Below are 25,272 nucleotides of genomic sequence, written 5' to 3' on the forward strand. Positions count from 1 at the left end.
GTTTCGATAACTCCCGCCTTCTCTTTCCTGATTGGCCCGAGTAGAGACAAAAGGCAGCTTCCTATTGGGCCAACGGAGCAAGGCGGGAAACGAAAGCCCGCCTCGTTCAACCTTCTAGCCTATCAACGATCAGATGGGCGGGGAAGCAGGGCGGGAAATTCAAAGGGTTGTCAGACTGAAATTTTGTATAAGTATGGCTTTATTTTGATTGTATGGTACCCTAGTAGACCGAATGATCGCTACTAGAGTCCTCTTCAGCTGAATTGCTCATAAAGACTCCTTGGCGGATTTTCCTTCAACTTTGGCGGACCTTCTTCATTTCGGCTTCAGGTTGTATTGCGGCTCGTAATTCTCCTTTTGGCTTCGCCAAGGTCCGTTCTCTCAGGACCGGATCGGGTCTCTCCTTAAGGGCCCGATCCCCTAAAACGCGGTCGACAACAATGGTACTTTCTTCAATAGCTACTTTTGAAAACCTTAAAAATGCCAATGATTTCTAATAGTCCTGGTTGTCCTCTTCATTCTCATGTACTTGTTTCAAGGTTAACTGCCTTGCCACAGGGACCTTAAAATCTAATATTTGATCTGGGAAACTCAAGAGGAATTAGTGGAAAAAGGGAGCTGGAGAAAAACAGCCACCTGCAGATGGCTCAGCTCAAGCTCTCACACTTTCTGTTGAACAACAGCTCAGTTTTAAAAACATCCACCTTATCACAGCAACATAGTTTGTTCAATATGACTAACATCAAGTCCAGAATAATTTATTAGCATTTTGCTAGGTTTGCATTTGCTACAGACCTTTGCTTCAAAATACACACCAAAGCTGTATACATTTATTTTGGATATCTTTTCTTAGGTAATGAGCCATTCTTTCTCGATCTGTGCAAATGTTCATTCATGATAGTGCCAAAAGGGGCTTTATATTTTAAAAAAAAAACTCAGAAAAATTCCACTGATGCACCTGCACAACTTTTTAGCTACATCACCCAATGTCATAGAGCAAAAGTATTAAATTCCTTTTCATCAAGGGCCACATCAGTCTTACCTTCAAGACACATTGAATCCATTCATGGAGAATTTGTGGATCCAGAGGGTCAGCTATAATTTTTTTACATAGCAGTCAGTTCTCTTTAGTCCCGTCCCCCCCCCCCCCCCCCAGTTTGGGTCCCCAGATAATACTAAATGACAGCTCCCATCACTTTTGATGATCTCCCATGTGGACTGGGGATAATGGGAATTGCAACCCAGCAGCACTTGTGCCTCTGAGGTTGGGGAAAGGTTAAAGGGCATTTTAAAGTCAGACACTGTGTCCACAAGTCTTGTATCTAAATGCAAACCCCACTCTCCTGACTAAGCAGACTAAACGGCAGCCTTTCAGAAGTTGCTGTCTCACAACTCCCATCTGCTGTAGTCATGATGCCCAAAGATGGGGAATATGGAGTTGTAGGTCAGCATCTGGACAGCCTCATAAAATGACATAATGGATCAGATTCTGTCCATGGGCCTTGAGTTTGACACATGTGTTATAGAGGCATTTCGTTTTTGCCCACATTTTCACCAGGAATATCTTTCAACCTGTGGGCTGGATTCAATTTTAAAGATGTTATTGTGAGGTGGTGTTTTTCAGTGACTGGTTAGTAAAAGGCAAAAGGATAATAAAACAAACCAGCATATTTTAGGTTAATGGTCTTACAGGTAGAAAGAGACCCTTAGAACATGTCAATGCTTCAGAAACCACCTTCCAATGGTGGCACAAAGTTCTGGATTTAGCCATCTGAGGAAGCCCAGATCTCACCAGGAAGCCTTATTTGGACACCAGGACTGGATTTGCCCTAGTGCCTGAGTTTCCTCGTACTGACCATAGTAATAGCCATAATGGAAAGGAACTAGCCACGGGCTGTCACCATTTTTGGGTCCTTGGCAATTAAGACAAAGTTCCTGAGTACTATCAAAACTTTAAGTAATGGCAGGATATTTGAAAGTTGTTTGAACAAAATGTCCACCTTCTGGAATGGTCACACTTTAATTATACTTACATTTCAACTGCAAATAAAAAGAGATTGGTTCTTTGTCTTAAATGGACTAAGAGAATAGCATGACACGGAGAAAGGATCAGTGCCTACAAATATTAATCCTTAAATACCTCTACAAATAGCTGGTATAATTTCTGTAGGCCTAAATGAATTCCAAACATCTGTGCATGTGTTTCAGAACAAGAGGGAATTGAATTAGATTGAACTTTAAATAAAGCTAATACTGTTTCCCTCTTAGCTAATATTGCAGTGCTTTTAGCACATACTTTGGAGAAGAGAGATTAGTTAATGTCCTTGAAAGAAATCTATATTGGCATGGCTTTGTCTAAAAACTCAGAGGTTGTTTTCAAAGAATTGTTTCTCAGGAAACTATTAGAAACAAACTTAAGGAGGTGTAGTCTCGCATCTCACCAAACTCCTTCTTGCCAGCCAATTCCAAAGACTAACAAGCCTTTTTCTCTACTCAAATTTGCAGAAAGGTTGCCAACAACATGTTCTTGGCATTTATATTCTCCAGCGGGGAAATAATCTCATTTCTTGTTTCTATATAGTGGTGTGTGCTGTGTAATTTTATGCATACTTAGCTATGTAGTAGAGGTGCTGTTGTTGAGGACCCCCAACCCCACCCCTAATAAAAAGAAGACTGTGGAAGAACATGTGGGACAAGAATAGGGCTCCACAGTCACCTACGTATCCACTGCCAAGACACTGCACTTGGAAGGCCATCATACTTAATAATAATAATAATTTTATTCTTATACCCCGCCCCATCTCCCCGAAGGGACTCGGGGCGGCTTACATGGGGCCAAGCCCGAGCAAAAAAATAAAAACAAAACAATAAAACCAATAATCAGACAATAAAAGCAAGTCATAAAAACCACATACAAGATAAAATGTTAAACACTACCAATACACAAATCCCACATTAACAGTTTCCATATATCCTTCCTATCCTTCTCTAAAAAATGGAGACAAGGGTAAATAATAGCCTTTGCCTAATCGTTTTCTAGTTCCTCCTTCTCCCAGCTTTTGCTTCCTGTAGGAAAATGTCATAGCTGCACAGCAAAGCACATCCTTTGCATGCATAGGATTCATACTCCATGATTACTATGGTGGACCACAACTACTATGGTGATCTTAGTGGCTACTAATGGCTGCTCTTGTACTGTTGTCCTTCTCTTCCTTTGAGTTCTCATTTTCCTCCAGGCTGCATGGTTGTGGGTTATAACATCTCCATCTCCTCCTCCTCCACCACCTCCACCTCCACCTCAACCTCCTCAACCTCAACCTCCTCCTCAACCACCTCCTTCTCCTCTTCTTCTCAAACTAATTCTTTACAGATCCTCCTTCCACTGTCTCTTTCCACCCTACTTTGTCTGTCAAAAACCACCCACACTTAGCATAAATTTGCCCACTTACAGAAACAGTCTGCACTTATTTGGAGGCATTCATATTAATTTGCCCGGCCCCTGGTCACTCATTTATGGTGATCAGGATAGCCAGCGCACAGCAATATGATCAAATGCAATAAATCACTTTGTGGCAGCTTGCAATATAAAATCCAGGCCAAGCTCATGGCCTCATCTAGCAAAAAAAAATCCATCTGTTCTAGGCGGGTAGGCTCCAGCACACATTTGGGATGATGGACACATTTTCAGAATGGATTTCGCATGGTCAGTTCCATGTTAGACATTACTCTTTGTCCATTCTTTTAAACAAAGAAACAAGAAAGAGAAAGAAACTAGGAGAGAAAAATAGGGTGTGGACATGGGCTCAGCATATACATGATACAAAATGCCAATACTTCCAAAAATACATGTTCTAGAACAGTGGTTCCCAACCTGTGGTCCACGGACCACCACCGGTCTGCAGGAACTAAAATATGGTCTGCGTTCTCACAGTTATTACACCGTTGAACAATGAGGGATCACCTAAGTAAGTAAAAAGAAGACACAGTTTAACCTTTGTGGGAATTGTAGTTTCCCAAGGACGGAAGGCCAGATGAACTGGAAACAGTCTCCACGATTTCCCCTGAGCCTCTTGTTGGCCCCATTTTAGGAGGCAACCCCTGGCAGTGAGACCAGGGAGGTGCCTGTTGGCAGAAACCCAGACAAGTGAGCCTGAGCTGCCCATTTTGAGTGAGTCCCTGCTATGGCGAGCAAACAGATTAAGCCCAATTGAAATTAGCCAGCAAGCAAGGAGAGAAGGTGATTTTCAGCCAAGGAAGATTTTATTATCTGCAGATAAGATGCTAGCTACTGATTAATTCACAAAGTAGATAGCATACGGAATACAGTTTCACAGTCCCTTTTATACACAAGCTGGCAGGCTGCAGTAAAGCTTCTAATTCTGACCAGTCACAGAGAGGGGCTTGGTTGGCCAGCGTGGGCTGGGAACAAGGGATGATTAAGTGTCAATGAATGGGGTTCCTTTTACTGAACAGGAAAAATAACAAAATGATAGAGGGCATTTTATGGCCCTACCCAGGAATGCTATTGTCTTATTTATAGGGCTGGGCTGGCTATTCCAGACCCCAGAGAAACAAAACATCATATATTAATACAATCATGCAAAAATGACAGAGGATGGGTTAGGCTGTAGACATGCTGATTTCCTTCCGATGCGAGAGGTCCCATTCATCAAAGGCACAGGTGGTGAAATTGGTTCTTCCCCAAGGGTGGGGAGTGGTGATTTCCCCCGCCTGAATAGAAATAATATGTTTATTTATTTATTTACATCACTTTTACCCCGCCCTTCTTACCTGTAGGGACTCAGGACGGTTTACAACAGTCGGTAATTTACATTACCCAGAACACATTCAATAAAACAATAACAAAATCAATAAACATTACAACAATACCACATCAATTAAAAACTCTATTAAACTCTATTAAAATATGAATTAGAAAATTTTAAAATACATATGTAGTTAGATTTGCCCACTGACACCTTTTGCATACACATTGATTCAAGCCATATCACCTCAGATATTTACTCCTTGAACGCTTGAGCACATAGTCATGTCTTCACTGCTTTCATAAAACCTAGGAGAGTTGGGGCTTGTCGAACACTACTGGAGAGGGCATTCCACAGCCAGGGAGCCACGACCGAGAAGGCCCTGTCCCTCATTCCCACCAGACGGGCCTGCGAGGCAGGTGGGATCGAGAGCAGGGCCTCACCAGGTGATCTTAGGGATCTTGCTGGCTCATAGGAGGAGATACGTTCGAACAAGTAGTTTGGGCCAGAACCATTTAGGGCTTTATAGGTCAAAACCAGCACTTTGAATTGGGTTCGGTAGCATATCGACAGCCAGTGGAGCGGTTTAGCAGGGGGATGATACGCTCCCTGTATGCCACTCCAGTTATTAATCTGGCTGCCGCCCATTGTACTAGTTGCAGTTTCCGGGCTGTCTTCAAAGGCAACCCCACGTAGAGAGCATTGCAGTAGTTCAAACGGGATGTAACAAGAGCGTGGACCACCGTGGCCAAGTCCGGCTTCCCAAGGTACGGGCGCAGCTGGCGCACAAGTCTCAGTTGTGCGAAGGCTCCCCTGGCCACCGCCGAGACCTGGGATTCCAGGCTCAGCGATGAGTCCAGGAGAGCCCCCGACTGTGAACCTGTGTCTTTGGGGGAGTGCGACAACATCCAACACAGGTTGCAATCCTATACCCTGTCTGAAAGCAGCAATGTCAGCAGAACTTCCAGCCAATACGGGCTCAGATCCTGATTGGCCCCCTTTTTGGCCAATCGGGATGGTGCGGGAGGTTTGAACAGCTGTCAAACTGTATAAGACATCATGCTTTCTCTGTATGTTTATGCTTGTACTTTTAAAATATCTTGCTTGTACTTGCATCCCTTTTGGCTGAATTGAATTAAACCTCTATGGCTTGTCTTCAACCTGGTGAGTTGTTCTTCTGTCCTGGCCCTTTTGGTTTAACATATGCTTCCTGGGCACCAATCCTCTTATCTGCAGTCATAGCTAAATTTCACTAATCAATGGCAATGTCTTTCCTCCAATGCATAACCTATATTTCTGTAGTTTGAATGCATTGTTTTTTGTCCTTTATGGTACAACCCCCATATCCATGGGGCCTATGGTGTAATTTACCTGCATCCCACAAATATGTCCTCTTTGGGATTGTTCTAGATCCACACAATAATTCTGTGGTGTGCCTCTGCTGGTAGTTATCATATATTTGCCCTGAATAATCTATGAAATTCCTAGGCGTGAAGAGAAAATCAAAGATTTGGGGGATCTCTCTAGAAAGAGAGATCCACGCCAGACCCAAAAAGAGGGTTGTACAACATCTGGTGAGCTTGCGAGAAGCAAAATAAAAATTTCCCTATCCCCAATAAAAGGCTCACCAAGTTTGAAGCAGAGGTCACCGAGTTTATTCTAGTCCAGATGGAGCAGGATTATGGCAGCAATAAGTTGCAAGAAGAACCAGCATGCTATTACATAGAAAAATGCTAATTTTATATTTTTACAGTTTGAATTTCCCGCTCCCGCCCACCCGGCTGGCTCGTTGCTGGTTGGTCAGGGGAATTCCTGATGTCAGGAGGCAGGAGGAGCGGTCTGGGGACTCGTGCACCTCATCCAATGGGAGCATGAGCCCCGCCTGTGACGTCTCCCCCTTTCTGGCCAATGGGGGAGATGGAAGCGCGGCAACATATGTTGATGACAGGATTAATGAGTGACCCTATGTCGGGTCCTTTTGTCAAGCGATCTGGCAAGAGCTTCAGGGCTGTGTAAGCTGGACCTGGTTATTGATTCATTGATTGAAATAACAAGTCTCTCAAATGAGAGTCTGACACATGAATGCCAGTCCTATTGTCAAAAAATCAGCAGCAACGGAAATCTTGATGGGATTAAAAATGATTCAGAGTACAAGGAGATGGCTTTGTCTGGTCAACTATGGCTTACCCGTGTCTCCTCGCGGAGGGAGTAAGCCCTTTTTGGTGAATGATTAGAATGTCCAAAGGTTTCCTCTTTCTCAAATGGTCTGGCCTTGTCCTCCGAGGTCTGAGAAGAAGTCCATTGTTTTATTTTCCAGAGGGAGATCATGGCAATCCATACTTGTAATACATGGCCTGAGGCATCCTGATGGTGCTCAGGTCAGGAAGTTGTGCTGGTCAAAAGTTCACAACAGGGTCACAGTGCTTTTTTTATAAGGGGCAAGATATCATTAATAATAATAATAATAATAATAATAATAATAATAATAATAATAATAATAATAGGAGACACGTGTGGGATTCACAATGGGGGAGAAACACAAGAATCAGCATCCCCATGTTTTGGGAGACAGACGCAGGTAGTCCCATGGGGCGTACAAAGGACTTCGATCTCCTTTGTGTTTCCCACGAGGGAAAAAGAGAGGAATCCCAGAGGCTCTCCAGCAGCCCAGTAGGTAAAAGGGCTTTTGGGGTTCCCCTAGAACTGGGAGAAGGTGCAAGGGGTACATGGGGTTCATGCAGGGAAAGGGGAAAGAGGGTCCCTGATACCTAAAGAATTCATAGGAAGGAGAAATAAATGGCAAGGGAAAGATTATAAAGCATAATGTTTGCTTGGCTAACCTTTAGCCTAGATATATAAATGTTTCTCAGCTCAAAAGGGAGTCCCTTTTGTTTGTGAGTCGTTAACTGAAATGGGAAACATTAGAAGAGTCGTTAAGTCTCTAGCCCAGGTGTGGCTCAGATGGAAAAAGTCAAATAACTTTTGTGGCATGGTTTTCAGTAATAAATTTGTTACCTTCTGCTATAAATATATAGACTTGATTAAATGTACACACTATCTAACATGGGAAGGGTCCTTGTTGTTAGTGCCTTTGCAAATTGACCAAGACTTAACCCTTATTATCCAGCCTGATGTCCTTGTCCTTAGCAAAACTATAAGTTACTATCTTTTATGGGGGGGGGGGGGGTCACCTTTGACTTCATACAAATTTGAGGAATTTTCAATGCCCTCCACTGTGACTCTATGGTAACTTGCAGTGAAAGTCATTCATTTCAATAGGAAATGTACATAGTTTCTGACAGCAAAAGATTATCTCTGAGCAGCACTTTGGTAGTCCTAGTCTTGTTCAGGATATAACCATCTCTTTGTCCAGTGCAGGATTTAGGACAAAGGCTGATTTCGTTATGAGGCCCCTTACTTGGGCCATGAAGGAGGTAGGCTGCGTAGGCCTATACTGCCTGCTTTGTGGCACACTCTCATAGATTATCTACCATTATGTCTGGCATCATTCAGAAACAGAACGCCTTCCATTTTATAATTGCACAACATTAGCAAAATCCATCCTAAAAATGTTTTTTTGGCAGGAAGATGGCCCCCCTGGCCAACGGGGCCCTGTGCTTAACACACCTAAGCACAATGGTAAATCCAGCACTGTCTGTCAAAGTATAATGGCATCCAAGGTGATTCAAACATGTTGGAAATCTGAACTCGATAAAAGCAACAGCAATCTATTAAACAAGCACAGCTTTTAGTGGACTTGAATAAGAGCCCTTCTGAGTGGATTGCTTCCTTTAATTGTATTTAAAGTATTCTGATCCATTATAAAGCCGTATTCTGGGATCATCATGTTCCAGGATGGATGTTGTGACTTTGCCCGCTCAGACACTGATGTGTATCACCCATCTTGATAAACCTTGGAAGTATAATTTTGCAGAAATTAAACTTAGCATGCATGGCTTGCCAGCAATTGGCACAAAACACACTCATCCCAACTAACCTTCAAGGCAAACAATGTTCCCATAGGAAGTATTTATTAGCATGTCTATTTAGGTGATCTGACATCAGACAGGACAATAAAGTGATTTACATGGAACAATCTATTACAACTGCTTTTAGACAAAATGAGTTTATGGTGATTAATGACTTTACTGAAAGGATAAAAGGATAAAAGGTGCTTGAATGTGGCTGGCCACTTAAATATGACCTAACTTTTTAATGTTCTGTCTTCTTTTGCAATTCATTCAAAAATAATCTATTTTAATAAGAGATATGTAAAGGAGATTTTAAAGTGAAGACAACATTTGAAACCTAAATGCGTAAGTTATACACACACACACATTATTACGGGCGATGAACAGCATTAAAGGTAAGTTACACTACCATAGATTATGTATAGGGGAGGTTTTCATGCCCTTTCCAACTCAAAAGTGCATTTGGTCTATACTTCTCAAATAGTTGCTTAACATACATGACAGACCGGTTTTGAAATAAGTATGTAAGTGAGTGCAAAATCAGTTTGGATTATTTATTTATTTATTTATCATTTATTGTATTTTTACCCCACTCTATCTCAACCCCAAAGGGGACTCAGAGCGACTTCCAAATTGGCAATAATTCAATGCTGCCTTAAAACATGAAAACAAACAATGCAAAATACATAGTGGATTAAAATCAAAATAGTAAACATATGAATACATTTAAAATAAACAGCTAAAAACATAGCACATGGTCCCGAAATCAGAGTCCAAAAATGATCCAATCATATCACATTAACCTCGTAACTGCATATTGCATTGTAACTACTCTGCAAACGCTTGGTTCCATGGCCAAGTTTTGACTTTTTATAAGTGAGACATATAGTTTATAATAGGGATTAATACAAAATACTGCTAAAAAAAACTCCAGTGTTATATCATTAAGGATGTGCTTTGAGTCTGCTCCTAGGAGAAAGCTGAGATGTTAAATAAACCAATAAATAAATTAATAAATAAATAAGGAGCAAATGTAATTAAATACGATGTCCTATTCAATGCACTGAAAGAATTTGAAAACATAAGTAATGGTGGGGGAAAATAATTAATTTAAACTAGGGTAATTGTAAGATCAAATCAAGAGATCTTAGGGACATAACAGAGATGATGTGACTCACCAGAAAAGACAGTAGTGTTGGGAAGAGTGAAGCTAGGGAAGAAGACCACACTTAGCTAGATTGTCTCCATCAAGGAACCCACAGCTGGGTTTGTTTAGACTGGAGAACACTGAGAGATGATATGATATCATATTTAGATATCTGAAAGGCTGGCAAGATTGAATGCATTAAAATGATAAGAAAATTTGATAATGCTTGGTAAAGCAGAGGGTAATAGGAAAAAAGGGAAGACTGCCTCCCAGATGAATAAACTGAATCAGGGAATCAACAATCCTGAGCCTGTAAGACCTGAGCAAGGCTGTTGAAGATCAGGTGACTTGGAGGTTTCTCATTCCTAGGGATCTGTCTTAAGTAGAAGCCAACTTGAAGACAGTTAATAATAACAAATATTGTTTGATAGCACTCTCTGTTTCAATATTTAGTCCAAGTTTACCTGAAAGATAACCAACCCGTAATATTTAGCAGTGGCATGACAGACAAAGCAGGCACACGTGTTTTCTGGACATAATTTTCTCCACCGTTGGTGGTCTTTTGAACTAATGTTGTGTTTTGACTGGTTTATATATTTTAACTGATATTATGAGTTGTACTTGAATCTGTTATTCTTCCCTGTTTCGATCCATGGTTAAGGGCAGATAAGAAGATGATGATGACGGAATATACTCCATACTCCTTAAACAATCCAGTTACCTTATTTGCAGCTACAAATAGAAAGGGAAAATTTGAATTTATTTATGTAATGCTAACGAAAGTAATTTTTTTTATTATTGCCATCACAATGCTTCTGCCCCTGACTACTATCACAACATGACAATTATTTTAAGCCCTGGAGGACTGGACAATAACATTGAGTTAATATAATTCATAACAAAAGTATAAGCTAACAAAAAGGCTCTGTCCTTTTCAATTTATTCCAGATCCAATTGTTTATTTTCTTTTTTATGAGACAAACAATACATTAAGGAGAATTTAGAAGGACACATGAAAATATGAATCTATTACTAATAATATTTAATATATATATTTGACTCTCTCTCTCTCTTTCTCTCTCTCTCTCTCTCTCTCTCTCTCTATATATATATATATATATATATTGAAGCTCTGTCATTTATGCAATAGGATCTTAATATATTTAAATATATTTTTCATAACATCTAAAATGAAAGTATCACTTTCAGTATTATATCTTGGTTCTTTGTTCAGTTTTACATTTCACTGAATGGTTGAAACAATACGTTTCTTTACAAGTCAACCTTGATTTCATTCCTCTTGTGATCTATGGAAGTGGAATGCAAAAGTATATGCATATGTCAAATTTGCAGCTCCATTCATCATGGAAAGATGACACTTGGATGAGGTGAGGAATGACTATGATATATTAAAGAGATGTATCATTGTGGGAAAAAAATGTGGGATATAAGCTAAACAAATGCACTAAGCCAGTGGAGTCAAACATGTGGCCGTCCAGGTGTTTTGGACTTTGGCTCCCAGAATTCCTAGGCATTGGACAAGCTGGCTAGGGCTTCTGGGAGTTGACGGCCCAAACATTTGGAGGCCCACACATTTAACACCTCTGCACTAAGCCATTCCTAGCAAACCCAGGCTTCATCCTGTGTACTCAAGGTATTAAGCAAATTCTACTGTGAAAAACAATTAGTTGCAATCTAATACCTGAGGGATGTGCTCCTCTGAATTTGGTTGGGCTGCAATGCCCATCAATTCTAGATGCAAAATAGTGAAGAATGCAGATAATTGCATTCAAACGCTGACACTTTGCTGTATACAGTACACTTACCCTGGGATATCCCCATTGGGAGTGGGACTTAGTTCTGAATAGATATGTACAGATTGTCATGCAAGTCAGAATGTGGTAATCTTTCTTCCAAATTTCTAAACTTATCGGTCTTCAGAAGACAATAGGAAAAGGACAATATCAGTATAAAATGATTAAATTAACATATTTTGTCTATTCAGTGTTATTTTTCTCTTGTTAATTTAGCAGGAGGTAGGAAGATTTATTTTCAGAATTATGAGGTTTTCCTCTCAGATGAAACATGCCTTGATGAGATTCAATGTCACCTCAGTGAGCTAAATGCATCAAAGAGGAAAACCGTGGCAGGAAGCAAACAAAGAAAGGACAAATTCATGCTTTGCAGCAAAGGCTAATCAAGGAATTAGAGCAACAAGTACCAAATCAAAATTAATCATATGAGCTCATCAGAATAAATTAAACCTCACATCTAAGCTGGACACCTTCTCTGTACCAAACATCATTCAGCTATAGTGAGGAACATTCCACCTTGACATGGCTCTGTAACTACTACCGTGTTTCCCCAAAAATAAGACAGTGTCTTATATTAATTTTTGCTCTCAAAGATGCACTAGGTCTTATTTTCAGGTGGTCTTATTTTTCCATGAAGAAGAATTCACATTTATTGTGAACATTTACCATATATTGTACAGTAGTTGTCATCACAAACCAGCATAACCAGACAAACTATGAATCTTATCAAGAATTTCTTGTTACTACCATTATTTCCATGTACAACAATATCTATGGTATGTACATTTACCAATCCTGAAAGCTCTGGTGTTCTGTTTGGTGAGCATACTTCCAAACAAAAACGTTGCTAGGTCTTACTTTCGGGGAAGGCCTTATATTTAGCAATTCAGCCAAACCTCTGCTAGGTCTTATTTTCTGGGGATGTCTTATTTTCGGGGAAACAGGGTAGTTCAGTTCAGATAACTAGGTTTAGGAAATCAAGCCCTTTGAGTGGAAATACAGGGTCTCAATTTGTGTTGCCCTAATTTATGAAATTTCAAATTTAAATTTCTCTGGAAACAAATAAATTAAAATTCAAAGCACAAAAAAGTGAGAGTGATGCTATCTAGCGTTTTAGCATGAACATTCTTTTTTCGTGTCAGGAGCGACTTAAGAAACTGCAAATTGCTTCTGGTGTGAGAGAATTGGCTGTCTGCAAGGACGTTGCCTAGGGGCTACCTGGATGTTTTGATGTTTTTACCATCCTTGTGGGAGGCTTCTCTCATGTCTCCGCATGGAGCTGGAGCTGATAGAGGGAGCTCATCCGCACTCTCCCCAGGTTGGATTCGAACCTGGCAACCTTCAGGTCAGCAACCCAACCTTCAAGTCACAAGGCTTTAACCCACTACGCCACCGGGGGCTCCTATGAACATTCTGAATGGTAAGAAAAGATGACTGAAATAGAAGTATTTACCTGCCAAGTTGGAGGAGTATGAAGGGGGACTAAGGATCTCTAGCCTTGGTGTTGCTGGAAATAAAGTTTCCTTTGCCTTTTCAAAAGGGGGAACATGAGAGGGACAAAGAAGCTGGGATCTTGTTGTTTGGAATGTGTTTCCTCTGTGTGCTTATAAGGGGCACGAGGAGGAGGATGAAACTAGAATCTTTTGATGCAGCTGGAATTGATTTCATCTACTTTTCGGTGGAGGATATCTGGAATCTTTATCTTCTGGAGAAGAGGGGTTTCTTTAGCCTGGAAAAAGTAAGCTTTGGTGTTATTTGTTGAAAACATCTTTAAAACTGGCAAGAGGTTAGCAAAATCACTGTCTATTAACCACTCCATTGACACATATCTTAGTCCTAATAGTTTGCCTTGGAACTGGCGTATCCACATTTACATCAATCTCTATTTACAACACAACCCTGATGTTAATGAAGACCTGCCTGAATTCATCACAGAGTGTGTGGGGTGTAAATTTCTATGCCCAGGCTAGAAGGAAACTATGTGATCCCATGGGGCAGGTCTTGGAGTTGTATTTTCACTCTTATACATCAGTCCTTTCTCCATCAGCATTCTCCTGCCCTTGAAGCAAGCAGGTTCTCCTTCAAGGACAAACAAGATGTGTACTTTGCCTAAAATCTTACTGCTTGTTGAGGGAGGCTGACAACCTCTTACAGATTTCCAGCGCAATGGTCATAGGCTGATGGTACTTACAGTCCAATATTTGGAGAGGCCACATTTTATCCACCCTTGACTTAAGGCTGCAGCTCACCAAGCCTTCTTAACGTAAGGGCATCCTGTAAAACTCTAAAAAACTTCAGGGGGAGCTTCCCTCTAGAACATTATGTCTTCATATGGGGGAAACTTCTAAGTAAGTCAGTACAGATCAGGGAAAACTTGTGAACTGTTTCCTCAAATGTCTCTGGCTATTTTCCCTCTGTACCCATAGAAAACAATACTGTTTAGTTTTTGTCCTTGTTTTCAGTTACACAAAGATGTTGATCAAGACAGGAAATTCATGAGCCTCCAGATCTTTGAACTGTCACTTACTTTAGCCATGGCCAGTAAAACCAACAGTGAGGGATGATGGGAATGCAGTCAGCACCTTTTAAACAACCACCATGTCCCACATCCTTGTCTACATTTCAGTTGAGATGCATTTTACAGTATGAACTTGAGCAGCATATTCAGAAGACATTTTCATTCTTTCCAAAATTGAATTTACATTGTCTCTTGTCAAGCAGTCAAGACTTCCTTGTTATAGGAGAGCTTCAAGAACCTAAGTTTCTGTATAATTTTCTCCCCCAGAATTTTGTTTTTTGAGCTGTGCATTTCTACAAGATTACCGTGCAGGAATTTAGCACCTCTTATGCAATGCCTTCATCATGTCCTTGTTTCTACTCCAGCTGATGATTAATACAAGGAAATAAGTAGGTCATGTTTACCTCTCCTTGCAGAGATGTTCAGTTCTCTGCCCAGCTGTTTACCTGATCCTTTTTCATGGGGGCAGCAGTACTTTTGTCAGCTAGGTCTTCCCTCATGCTCATAAGGCATATAAAGAAATGCCTCAAAGTGTATTGCAAGTTTTTCAAGAAGCATCTACCCAATGACCCATTTAGAATGTCTCACTTTACATAGCAATGTTAAAAATCTGTGAATCTCACCGCCTAACTTGACTGCTAATGAAGAGGGCAAAGCTATGCTGTGCCTGCCAATGACTGTGAAAGTATGTACATTCTGTTCTCTTTCTGCATTTTCTTATAATTTGTAGCACTGTCTTCTTTATACAAAAGAGTTCTTAAAGAGTTGTAGTGTGACTGTGTACTATTCTCCTTGAGAGGTTTTCCTTCACATTTCAGCTCTTCATGTGGGTTCTCCTGGTAGTGGTCATCAGGATCAACAATCTGTAGAGCAGGCATGGGCAAACTTCAGCCCTCCAGGTGTTTTGGACTTCAACTCCTGCAATTCCTAACAGCTGATAGGAGGGCTGAAGTTCGCCCATGCCTGCTCTAGAGCAATATTAATTCTAGAGTTAAGTTTTATTCCATCCCTTCAGTTGGAAATAGTTCTCATGTTTACCTCATCCCAAGCCCCTTATCATGATAATAGTCCCAGGTTTTTACCTCTCCTCCAGTTTACATTCTTCACTATATGCACTTTCTTCTGGCCCAGTTCATTTTTATGAGCTTTCCCAGGTTTTTATCTAACTATGTTTGATTGTAAATGTGATTTTAATATGTTTTATAGATTTGTTTTACATTGTTGTGTCTTTTACATTGCTTGTAACTATCTGGGCTTGGCCCCGTGTAAGCTGCCCCGAGTCCCTTCGGGGAGATGGAGGCGGGGTATAAAAATAAAGTTGTTGTGGTTATTATTATTATTATTATTAGCTTCACTACTCTACACTTTGCCCAATATTAAGGAACAGAAGACAGGTCTACTTAATCAAGTACCATAGTTTGTTAGCTTTGTGTGATAAAGACATGCTGTATACAAGCATGTCGTATTAATATTCAAGGTTTATAATTTTAAAAATTTGCAGGTATTAGCACTGAATATGTATCCCAGACTTCTTTACAGTGTTGAACTAAAGGTTTACATCAGGCCTGCACAACTTGCAGCTCTCCAGGTGTTTGTGCCTCCGATTCCCAGAATCTCTAGCCTGCTGTTTGAATGGCCAGGAATTCTGGGAGCTGAAGTCCAAAACACCCGAAGGACCGCAAATTGTGCAGGTCTGGCTTGGATCAACTGTTCCTTAGATCGGACCATACTTTTCTTTTCTTGCTCCCTCTGCTCAACATGTCATCTGTTCACTTTGTTTTACTGTTTGTTCATTGTTTCCTTCCCCAATATAAAAAATGGCATCGAGTTGTGAATATGACAACATTGATTCACCACTGAGGCTACTTAGTACTGTTAGCATTGAAATGACGTTGCAATGCCATGCAGCTGATCCCAGTAGCCTTGATGATATTGCAAAGTTCAATCTAAGAACATTAAGCTAAAATCTGTCAAAAAGAGATTGCATTTTTAGATGTGTGAACAATGCCTCACTATTTTCTCTTCTTTACACCAGAAAGACAGAGACATTGCCACTGCAGCAGCTGATACACTGGAAAAAGCTTAATGAACAGCAGTGGCTATAGGCTTTTTGCAGGAGAAAGAAGTTAGAGAGGGAGGAGAGTCTCTGCTACTGCTTCTACTACACTGATTCTTATGTAATACCATGAGATAATACTTAATCTGTAGTGCCCAATTTATCCTTATGAGGGGAGCATCAAGGTGAGGAAAAGTCAGGAACAGTTTCTAAGCATCTCATTTCGAAGATCTCTGATTTCCATCTTTTCTAATAGTTGAAAAAGAAGTTTTAGTTAAACCTACACCGGCTATGATATACCTGTTCATTTACAGGGGTGGAGAGGAAGACAATCTAATATCTAAATGCTATCACAATGAATGCAGTTACAAATTTCCCACAAAAAAAGTTAATCCCTTGGCACAATTTACCATTTCCCCGAAAATAAGACATCCCCAGAAAATAAGACCTAGTAGAAGTTTTGCTGAATTGCTAAATATAAGGCCTCCCCAGAAAGTAAGACCTAGCAAAGTTTTTGTTTGGAAGCATGTCTGCTGAACAGAACACCAGAGCATGCAGGATCGGTAAATGTACGTACCATAGAATGGTAGTAATAAGAAATTTACTACTAAATGTAAATTCTTCTTCATGGAAGAATAAGACATCCCCTGAAAATAAGACCTAGCACAACTTTGGGATCAAAAATTAATATAAGACACTGTCTTATTTTCGGGGAAACAGGGTAGTAAATACATACTGTACCTCAAACTATCCAGCTATTATTTTTCTTGATTTGCCACAAAACAACAGGTCAATAATAGCTATTAGAATTAGGTAAAAAATCTCCTTCAGTTCTGTTACATATAATATTTTATCTGCTACCAAAAATTGAATAATTGAAGTATACTAAATAAAGTAGCCAAAATATACCACATACTAACCATTGTGTATTGATATATGATATATGTTAGTCACTCATTAGAAAGTTTATTTTTGACATCTAAATATTTAATACAATGGTTAAAAATAGCCCACTGTTCTTGAGGAAAGTCATCCAGCTGTTAGTAAAGGCCTAAGAAAGATGAATTCATCAGTCCACATTTTGGCTGAGGTAAAACCATGTGCATTTATTTCATCTGCATTTTAGAATTAGTTAAGCATAAAATTAAATATGTTGACTGTAATAAATTCAGTCATACAAGTGCAAGTCTCCAACTATACTGAATTCATGGCAGATTATTTAAAAAAGGTACCAGTAAATCATAGGAGGGAGCATGTCCATTTGACCTTTATTGAAGCATACAGGAGGTTCTTTTTAGAAATCAATTATGAGAATGGAGATATGGCCAAACGTAAAATCTATCAAATTCAGTGAAAACTGTCTGACTTTAAATAGTAGCTGTAAGAATGACCAATATATATTCTTTGTTACAACCGCCCTCACTCTACAAGTAAAAAAAAATAATAAACATTCAGTAAACATTCTTTCCTAAGGTAGCTTCCCTTATATATCAGTGATTTATCCATTCTTGTATACATAACTTTTTAAACATACCAATCAGTGGTTCTCACAATTGGAAAATAAAAGCACAAAAAAGTTTACACTCTTGTACAGGTAAATAAAAGATCATCTTGAATTAAACTGTATAACCTGAAGGGCATAGTATAGTTTCAATTTCATTACCTATTACATAATTAGCTTCTTAGATACAAATATTGACATATTTGGCTTGTGCTTCAAAGCCTTGTGTGTCTATCAAGTCCTCGTCAATGCAGCTCATAATGTGAAATCACTTGGGAGGTCTTTACTGCTGCTTGGTTTGACTTGCTCATGCAACAGAGTGTCCTCAGCACTTGTCATGGCACTGCATTTGTCAGCTGAATCATCAGCATCGGGGTCCAGGCCTTCAGGGCACGGGAGTTTCTGAAGCTCTTCCCGCAGCTGAGCGGTGTGGCGCTGTGCAAATGCAAAATTTGAGTCAGGAAAGGTTCTCTTTCACAATTTATTTATTACAAGCATTTATATCCCACCCTTCTCACCCCTCGAGGGGGAACTCAGGGCGGCCTTACAATTAGAATCATTAGACACTGAACAAACCAATATAACATATAATATATAAAAACAATTACAGTTAAAATAGACAATATTAGTTAAAACATCCATATAAATATACATTCAAGGGCGCATTCCAAATCATAATCCAGGTCTGTCCATTATTCATCCTAATTTCATTTTACAGTTAGTGCTGCTTCTATTGCTCAATGATTTGTGAAGTCATATTGAGAGACTTTGTTACAATATCAAATCCACACAATTTTAACATGATAACAGAAGTTGAAGCATTTGCTGTTCACGGCTACACTGAAGGACTTGTAGATGTTGAAAGATAATTAAAGCTGAAATGCTATGGCCACACCCATGTATGTATGTGCCTTCAAGTTGTTGTGTGTCTTTCGGGCTGTGTGGCCATGTTCCAGAAGCATTCTCTCCTGACGTTTCGCCCACATCTATGGCAGGCATCCTCAGAGGTTGTGAGGTATGACATACCTCACAACCTCTGAGGATGCCTGCCATAGATGTGGGCGAAACGTCAGGAGAGAATGCTTCTGGAACATGGCCACACAGCCCGAAAGACACACAACAACCCTGTGATCCTGGCCATGAAAGCCTTCGACAACACATTGCCTTCAAGTTGCCTGTCAAACAGGTAATGGTGACCCAATGGACTCCATAGGAATACTCAGAGATAGCCATTTCCACCAGAAATTAAATCACAATAAACCTCATTTGAAGGACAAAATTAAATTATAAATTATATTTATACCTTAAATAAGAGTCAGATCTGAAAACAAGAATTCACAGAGGATTGTTGTACATAAATTCTTGAGTGCTACAAAAACAATGTTGTTATGATCTCTGTTTTTATATTAATTTCTTTGGCATTTTTAAATGTGTGCTTCAATTTTTTTAAGGAATCTGTTTCATGCTATGCCTTGAAGAGTGCTGGGAAGCATTATTTCCATGATGTTTAATTTTTCTAGCTATTAACACCCAAATTAATTGATATAGTTGGACTGACGGCAGTGCAGGCAAAGAATTGCTGCAGCCTGGAAACTCACAGCAACCTAACTGATGCAAATATTTTAATCATTGGTGTTTTGAAGAGGCAGTTGTTTTATATACAACTGCCTCTTCAAAACACCAATGATTAAAATATCCGGGATCGAGAAAGGCGGGGTAAAAATGAAGAAAATAATAATAATGATAATACATACATACATACACCACACATGTAAAATGATGCATGGTCAGCTCTGGAACCATGCAGGACAGAACCATCCCACCCCAAGGAGGCTGTAGAACAATTGCAAGTTGTGTAATATTCTCTTAAGTAACCAATCCTTTTTGATGTGGATTGGTTACTGAAGGGTATATTACACCACCTGCTGTTGCTCTACTACAGCTTCCTGGGGAGTAACCCAGGCTTTTAGGTGCCTATACAGCCTGAACTCTTCATGTCTTGCAGGTTTCCTCTTCTGCGGAATGTTTCAAGTCCAGGGGAGGTCACAGGGGCTTACATGTCTTTACACTAATGCTCAGAGCATGGGAAATAAGCAAGACGAACTCCAACTCCTAGCACAGCACCACACATACGATGTCATAGGCATCACTGAAACCTGGTGGGATGACTCCCATCACTGGAATTTAACCATTGAGGGCTATAACCTCTTTCACAGAAATAGAACAAAGGGGAGAGGAGGGGGAGTAGCTTTATATGTCAAAAACAGTTACGTTGCAGAAGAAATGCAAGGCTGTAATCCGGGAAACCAGCTTGAAAGCATCTGGATAAGAATCAAGGGAACCGGGACTCAAAAAGATCTTGTCGTGGGTGTCTACTACAGACCTCCGAGTCAGGATGAAGGACTTGATGAAGCCTTCTGTCAACAGCTGACCAAACAGGCACAAAGAAGAGATATAGTAGTCATGGGCGATTTCAATTATCCCGATATCTGCTGGAAAACAAACTCAGCCAAGAGTACAAAGTCCAACAAATTCCTCACTTGCCTTGCAGATAATTTTATGGTCCAGAAGGTAGAAGAGGCAACAAGGGGATCAGCAACTCTTGATCTAATCTTAACAAATGTGGAAGACCTGATCAATACAGTTGAAGTGGTTGGATCCTTAGGGGCAAGTGACCATGTGCTCCTGCAGTTTGCAATACAAAGGAATGCTGAAACTAAGACAAGTCAAACACGCATTCTGGACTTTAAGAGAGCTGACTTCCAAAAAATGAAGGAATTACTGAGCGGCATTCCATGGACGCCGATATTAAAAAACAAGGGAGTTAAGGATGGATGGGAGTTTTTCAAAAGTGAAATACTCAAGGCGCAAATGCAAACAGTGCCAACAAAGAAGAAAAATAAGACAAGTGCAAAGAAGCCAGAATGGATGTCCAAAGAACTTCTAACTGAGCTAAAGCTCAAAAGTGACATGCACAAGAAGTGGAAAAGGGGAGAAATCACCAAAGAGGAATTCAAACGTATAGCCAACTCCTGTAGGGAAAAGGTTCGCAAGGCTAAAGCGCAAAATGAGCTCAGGCTTGCCAGGGACATAAAAAACAACAAAAAAGGTTTTTTTGCTTATGTTGGTAGAAAAAGGAAGAAAAAGGAGGCGATAGGGCCACTGCAAGGAGTAGATGGGGTGATGGTGACAGGGGATAGGGAAAAGGCAGAACTGCTTAATGCCTTCTTTGCCTCGGTCTTCTCACAAAAAGAAAGCCATCTTCAACCTCAGCAACATGGAATGGACGAAGGATTGGGGGAAATCCAACCCCAAATAGGGAAACAAGTTGTCCAGGAACACCTGGCCACTCTAAACGAATTCAAGTCCCCAGGGCCAGATCAGCTACATCCAAGAGTATTGAAGGAACTAGCGGAAGTTATTTCAGAACCACTGGCAATCATCTTCGAGAGTTCTTGGAGAACAGGAGAAGTCCCAGCAGATTGGAGGAGGGCGAATGTGGTCCCTATCTTCAAGAAGGGAAAAAAGAACGACCCAAACAATTACCGTCCGGTCAGCCTCACATCAATACCAGGCAAGATTCTGGAAAAGATCATTAAGGAAGTGGTCTGCGAACACTTAGAAACAAATGCGGTCATTGCTAATAGTCAACACGGATTTACCAAAAACAAGTCATGCCAGACTAATCTGATCTCTTTTTTCGATAGAGTTACGAGTTGGGTCGATACAGGGAATGCCGTGGATGTAGCATATCTAGATTTCAGTAAGGCCTTCGACAAAGTCCCCCACGACCTTCTGGCAAACAAACTAGTAAAATGTGGGCTAGACAAAACTACGGTTAGGTGGATCTGTAATTGGCTAAGCGAACGAACCCAAAGGGTGCTCACCAATGCGTCGTCTTCATCATGGAAAGAAGTGACAAGTGGAGTGCCGCAGGGCTCCGTCCTGGGCCCGGTTCTGTTCAACATCTTTATTAACGACTTAGACGAAGGGTTAGAAGGCACGATCATCAAGTTTGCAGATGACACCAAACTGGGAGGGATAGCTAACACTCCAGAAGACAGGAGCAGAATTCAAAACGATCTTGACAGACTAGAGAGATGGGCCGAAACTAACAAAATGAAGTTCAACAGGGACAAATGCAAGATACTTCACTTCGGCAGAAAAAATGGAAATCAAAGATACAGAATGGGGGACGCCTGGCTTGACAGCAGTGTGTGCGAAAAGGATCTTGGAGTCCTCGTGGACAACAAGTTGAACATGAGCCTACAATGTGATGCGGCGGCTAAAAAGGCCAATGGGATTTTGGCCTGCATCAATAGGGGAATAACGTCTAGATCCAGGGAAGTCATGCTCCCCCTCTATTCTGCCTTGGTCAGACCACACCTGGAATACTGTGTCCAGTTTTGGGCACCGCAGATGAAGGGAGATGCTGACAAGCTGGAAAGCGTCCAGAGGAGGGCAACTAAAATGATTAAGGGTCTGGAGAACAAGCCCTATGAGGAGAGGCTTAAAGAGCTGGGCATGTTTAGCCTGCAGAAGAGAAGGCTGAGAGGAGACATGATAGCCATGTACAAATATGTGAGGGGAAGTCATAGGGAGGAGGGAGCAAGCTTATTTTCTGCTGCCCTGCAGACTAGGACACGGAACAATGGCTTCAAACTACAGGAAAGGAGATTCCACCTGAACATCAGGAAGAACTTCCTCACTGTGAGGGCTGTTCGGCAGTGGAACTCTCTCCCCCGGGCCGTGGTGGAGGCTCCTTCTTTGGAGGCTTTTAAGCAGAGGCTGGATGGCCATCTGTCGGGGGTGCTTTGAATGCGATTTCCTGCTTCTTAGCGGGGGGTTGGACTAGATGGCCCTTGAGGTCTCTTCCAACTCTACTATTCTATGATTCTATGATTCTAAGTATGCAAGGATTTGTCACTTTTTCACCACAAGCCAATAATTCAACTATTTGTATAGATGCTGAAAAATACTGTGCTCGAAATGATATGATTAACTTGTGATATTATGTATTAACAGCCTGTGGGCTTGGTGGACATGATGAAAATGTGCAAACCATCCCATGCTCTGTGCATCTTTAAACATTGCGACTTCACCAGAAAAAAAGATCACATGAAACCATTCAGGCAAGAATTTGCAAATGTTATCTGGATTGTCTTTAGTGGATAAAATTATAGGAGAGAGGGCATGAAGTCTGAAATTTACTTTACAGAGGAACTGGTATAGGCTGAAAATGTAACTGGACCAAGCCCAGAACTCCGTATTATAGCCAATGCCAAAGCAACTGGCCCCCAGGGTCACCCCACCGTACTGCTCTCCAGTATTTATTTAAGGCAACATGTGTGGCATGAAGTTGTTGGACTGAATTTTCACACCCTTGATGCACTACTACTGGCGGGGAAATGTAGAATGAGTGACACTGAGTAATATATTTCACATTATTAATCACTACTGGAGGAGGGATTGGGGAAGAAACACAGAGCTACTACAGCTGCCACATATTGGCTCTGGTACAAAACTCTTGCCTGAAAAAGATGAACTCCTGCTTTCAACATACCTGAGATTTGGGGGGAAAAAGTCAATTACATGGAGACAAAAACTATTTTAAATTGCAAAATGATAAGTTTGCTGACACTTTGTCACAAGAGCACAACATGAGATAAGTGAGTGAAAGGAAATGGAATAGTCTGAAGATAAATTATTTAATTCTGATCTCAAACTGGCACCTTCTTTTAGAGTGTTTGGTTTAATCTTTTAAAAGTTTATTTTCCCTAACTATGATAAGGTAAGCTTATATTCAGAGGTACACGAGGGAGTTAGTTGTCTTTTTTCTTGGAAAAAATTGTTATTGTGGTTGCATTACAAGTAAGCAACTTTATCAAAATATCTTACCTTCAGAGCTGCAGCGTGATGAGACATAGTTCTGCCGACCCGTTTATCGCTACTGTATTGTTGAATATCTGCTATCCACTCCTCACACTGAGCCATGATCTCTACTCTCTTCAAGTAGAAGTGTTTATGTATGACCTGGAAGAGAAAGAACAAACTGGAGGTGAAAAAAGGATCAAGTTATTGATTTCGAACAAGATTTCATTTTACCAGAACTATGCACCCAATGCTGTCAAGTATTCCTTTGTCTTATTCTCCTGGTGCACGATGGTCAGGCATAACCTATGCAGGAGCAGTACTGGGTTTAATGATTTACTTCTAGGTAAGTGGCACAGGACTGCAGCCTTCAGGCACAAAAAAAATCAGCAGGAATATCATGATTATGCTTTTCCTACATGACAGAGGTTTGACTGGAAGGTCCATGTGGTCTCTTCCAACGAAAGGCAGCACTGTGCTCAGTGCTCCAACGTGCTGCCATTAGGATAATGTGATGTCTGCTCTATCAGAATCAACAAGCTGTTGAATAAACTATATAATGATGATGATGGTTATAATAATAACAACAACGACTTTATTTACAGACCACCCTCACTGGAAGCACATCTATGGCTGTGTTTGATCTATTCCTGACCCAAATGCAAACCTGCAAGGTCACTTTCAAGTCTGGCAATAAGCAAAGAAAGGAAGCCTACAGATAATACAGGGAGAATAAGAGCCAACTATGTACTTCATTAGAGTGTTTTAAGTGTTTCACAGCTTTAAGCAAAAGCTAGTGTTCTGGTTTGTCCTTGCTACGCTATAAAGAGTCAAAGGCATTTTCAGTGAAATGTTGAGGCTCTTCATTATTCTACTTATAAATCAATGATTCAGCTCCCACTGCCAGCCCCTACAATTACAAATGCCTCAGGCAATGTCACACCTAACACAGTAACTAAAATGCAAAATCACAAGGGAGTGTCAATGAACAGGGGTTAATTACTTCTTTAGCAAGAAGCATCACCGACATTTTTATATTGCCCTCGAATCGGAAAGGATTGCACCCACCTCTGGAGATCAGGGTTTGAATCCCTGCTCCACCATTGAAACCTCTGGGTGACCTTGGGCAAGTCATATTCTATTAGCTTCAAAGAGCCCCCTCTGAACAAATTTTGATAGGTTTACCTTGGGACTGCCATATGTTGGAAATGACTAGAAGGCACAAAACTACCACTCACCACCTCTGACCATAAACAGCCTGAGTCTTTCAAAGTAATCCCTTAATTGCTAGTCTATAATGTTAATTTCACTGCAGGAAAGGAGAGGAAAAATATTGGTCAGGCCAGACACCCTCCCCAACATGGTGTCTGAAATAATATTAGATTCTAATTTCTATCACTCTAGGCAATTGTGGCCAGAGCCATAGAGGACCACCAAGGGAGTGAAGGTACCATCACCAGGGGCTTTGAGGAAAGAGCCAGCCTTTGTTTTCTTTATTGCTTCTGTCTCAGCTCCTGGAACTCACTCCTTGCAGAACTGAGGCCCTGGCCCTGTGACTCTGCGAAGCAAGGCCCAGCAAGAACACCTGCCTGCCTCCAAGCCTGTGGGGGCCTCAGCCATAGAGGACC

The 25,272-nt window shown here is 40.7% G+C and overlaps 1 protein-coding gene across 1 annotated transcript in view; it reads right to left on the reverse strand.

Annotated features, from left to right (window-relative positions):
• Positions 1 to 17,516: 17,516 nt before the first annotated feature.
• Positions 17,517 to 25,272, reverse strand: part of birc6 (baculoviral IAP repeat containing 6) — a 212,235-nt gene continuing 204,479 nt past the window's right edge. Inside the window, 2 exon segments of the mRNA XM_008125474.3 lie at positions 17,517 to 18,208; positions 23,672 to 23,806. Coding sequence (XP_008123681.2) covers positions 18,029 to 18,208; positions 23,672 to 23,806 — 315 coding nt within the window. The 3' untranslated portion in view covers positions 17,517 to 18,028.

Source organism: Anolis carolinensis, chromosome 1 (genome assembly GCF_035594765.1).
Source record: "Anolis carolinensis isolate JA03-04 chromosome 1, rAnoCar3.1.pri, whole genome shotgun sequence".
NCBI lineage: Eukaryota > Metazoa > Chordata > Lepidosauria > Squamata > Dactyloidae > Anolis > Anolis carolinensis.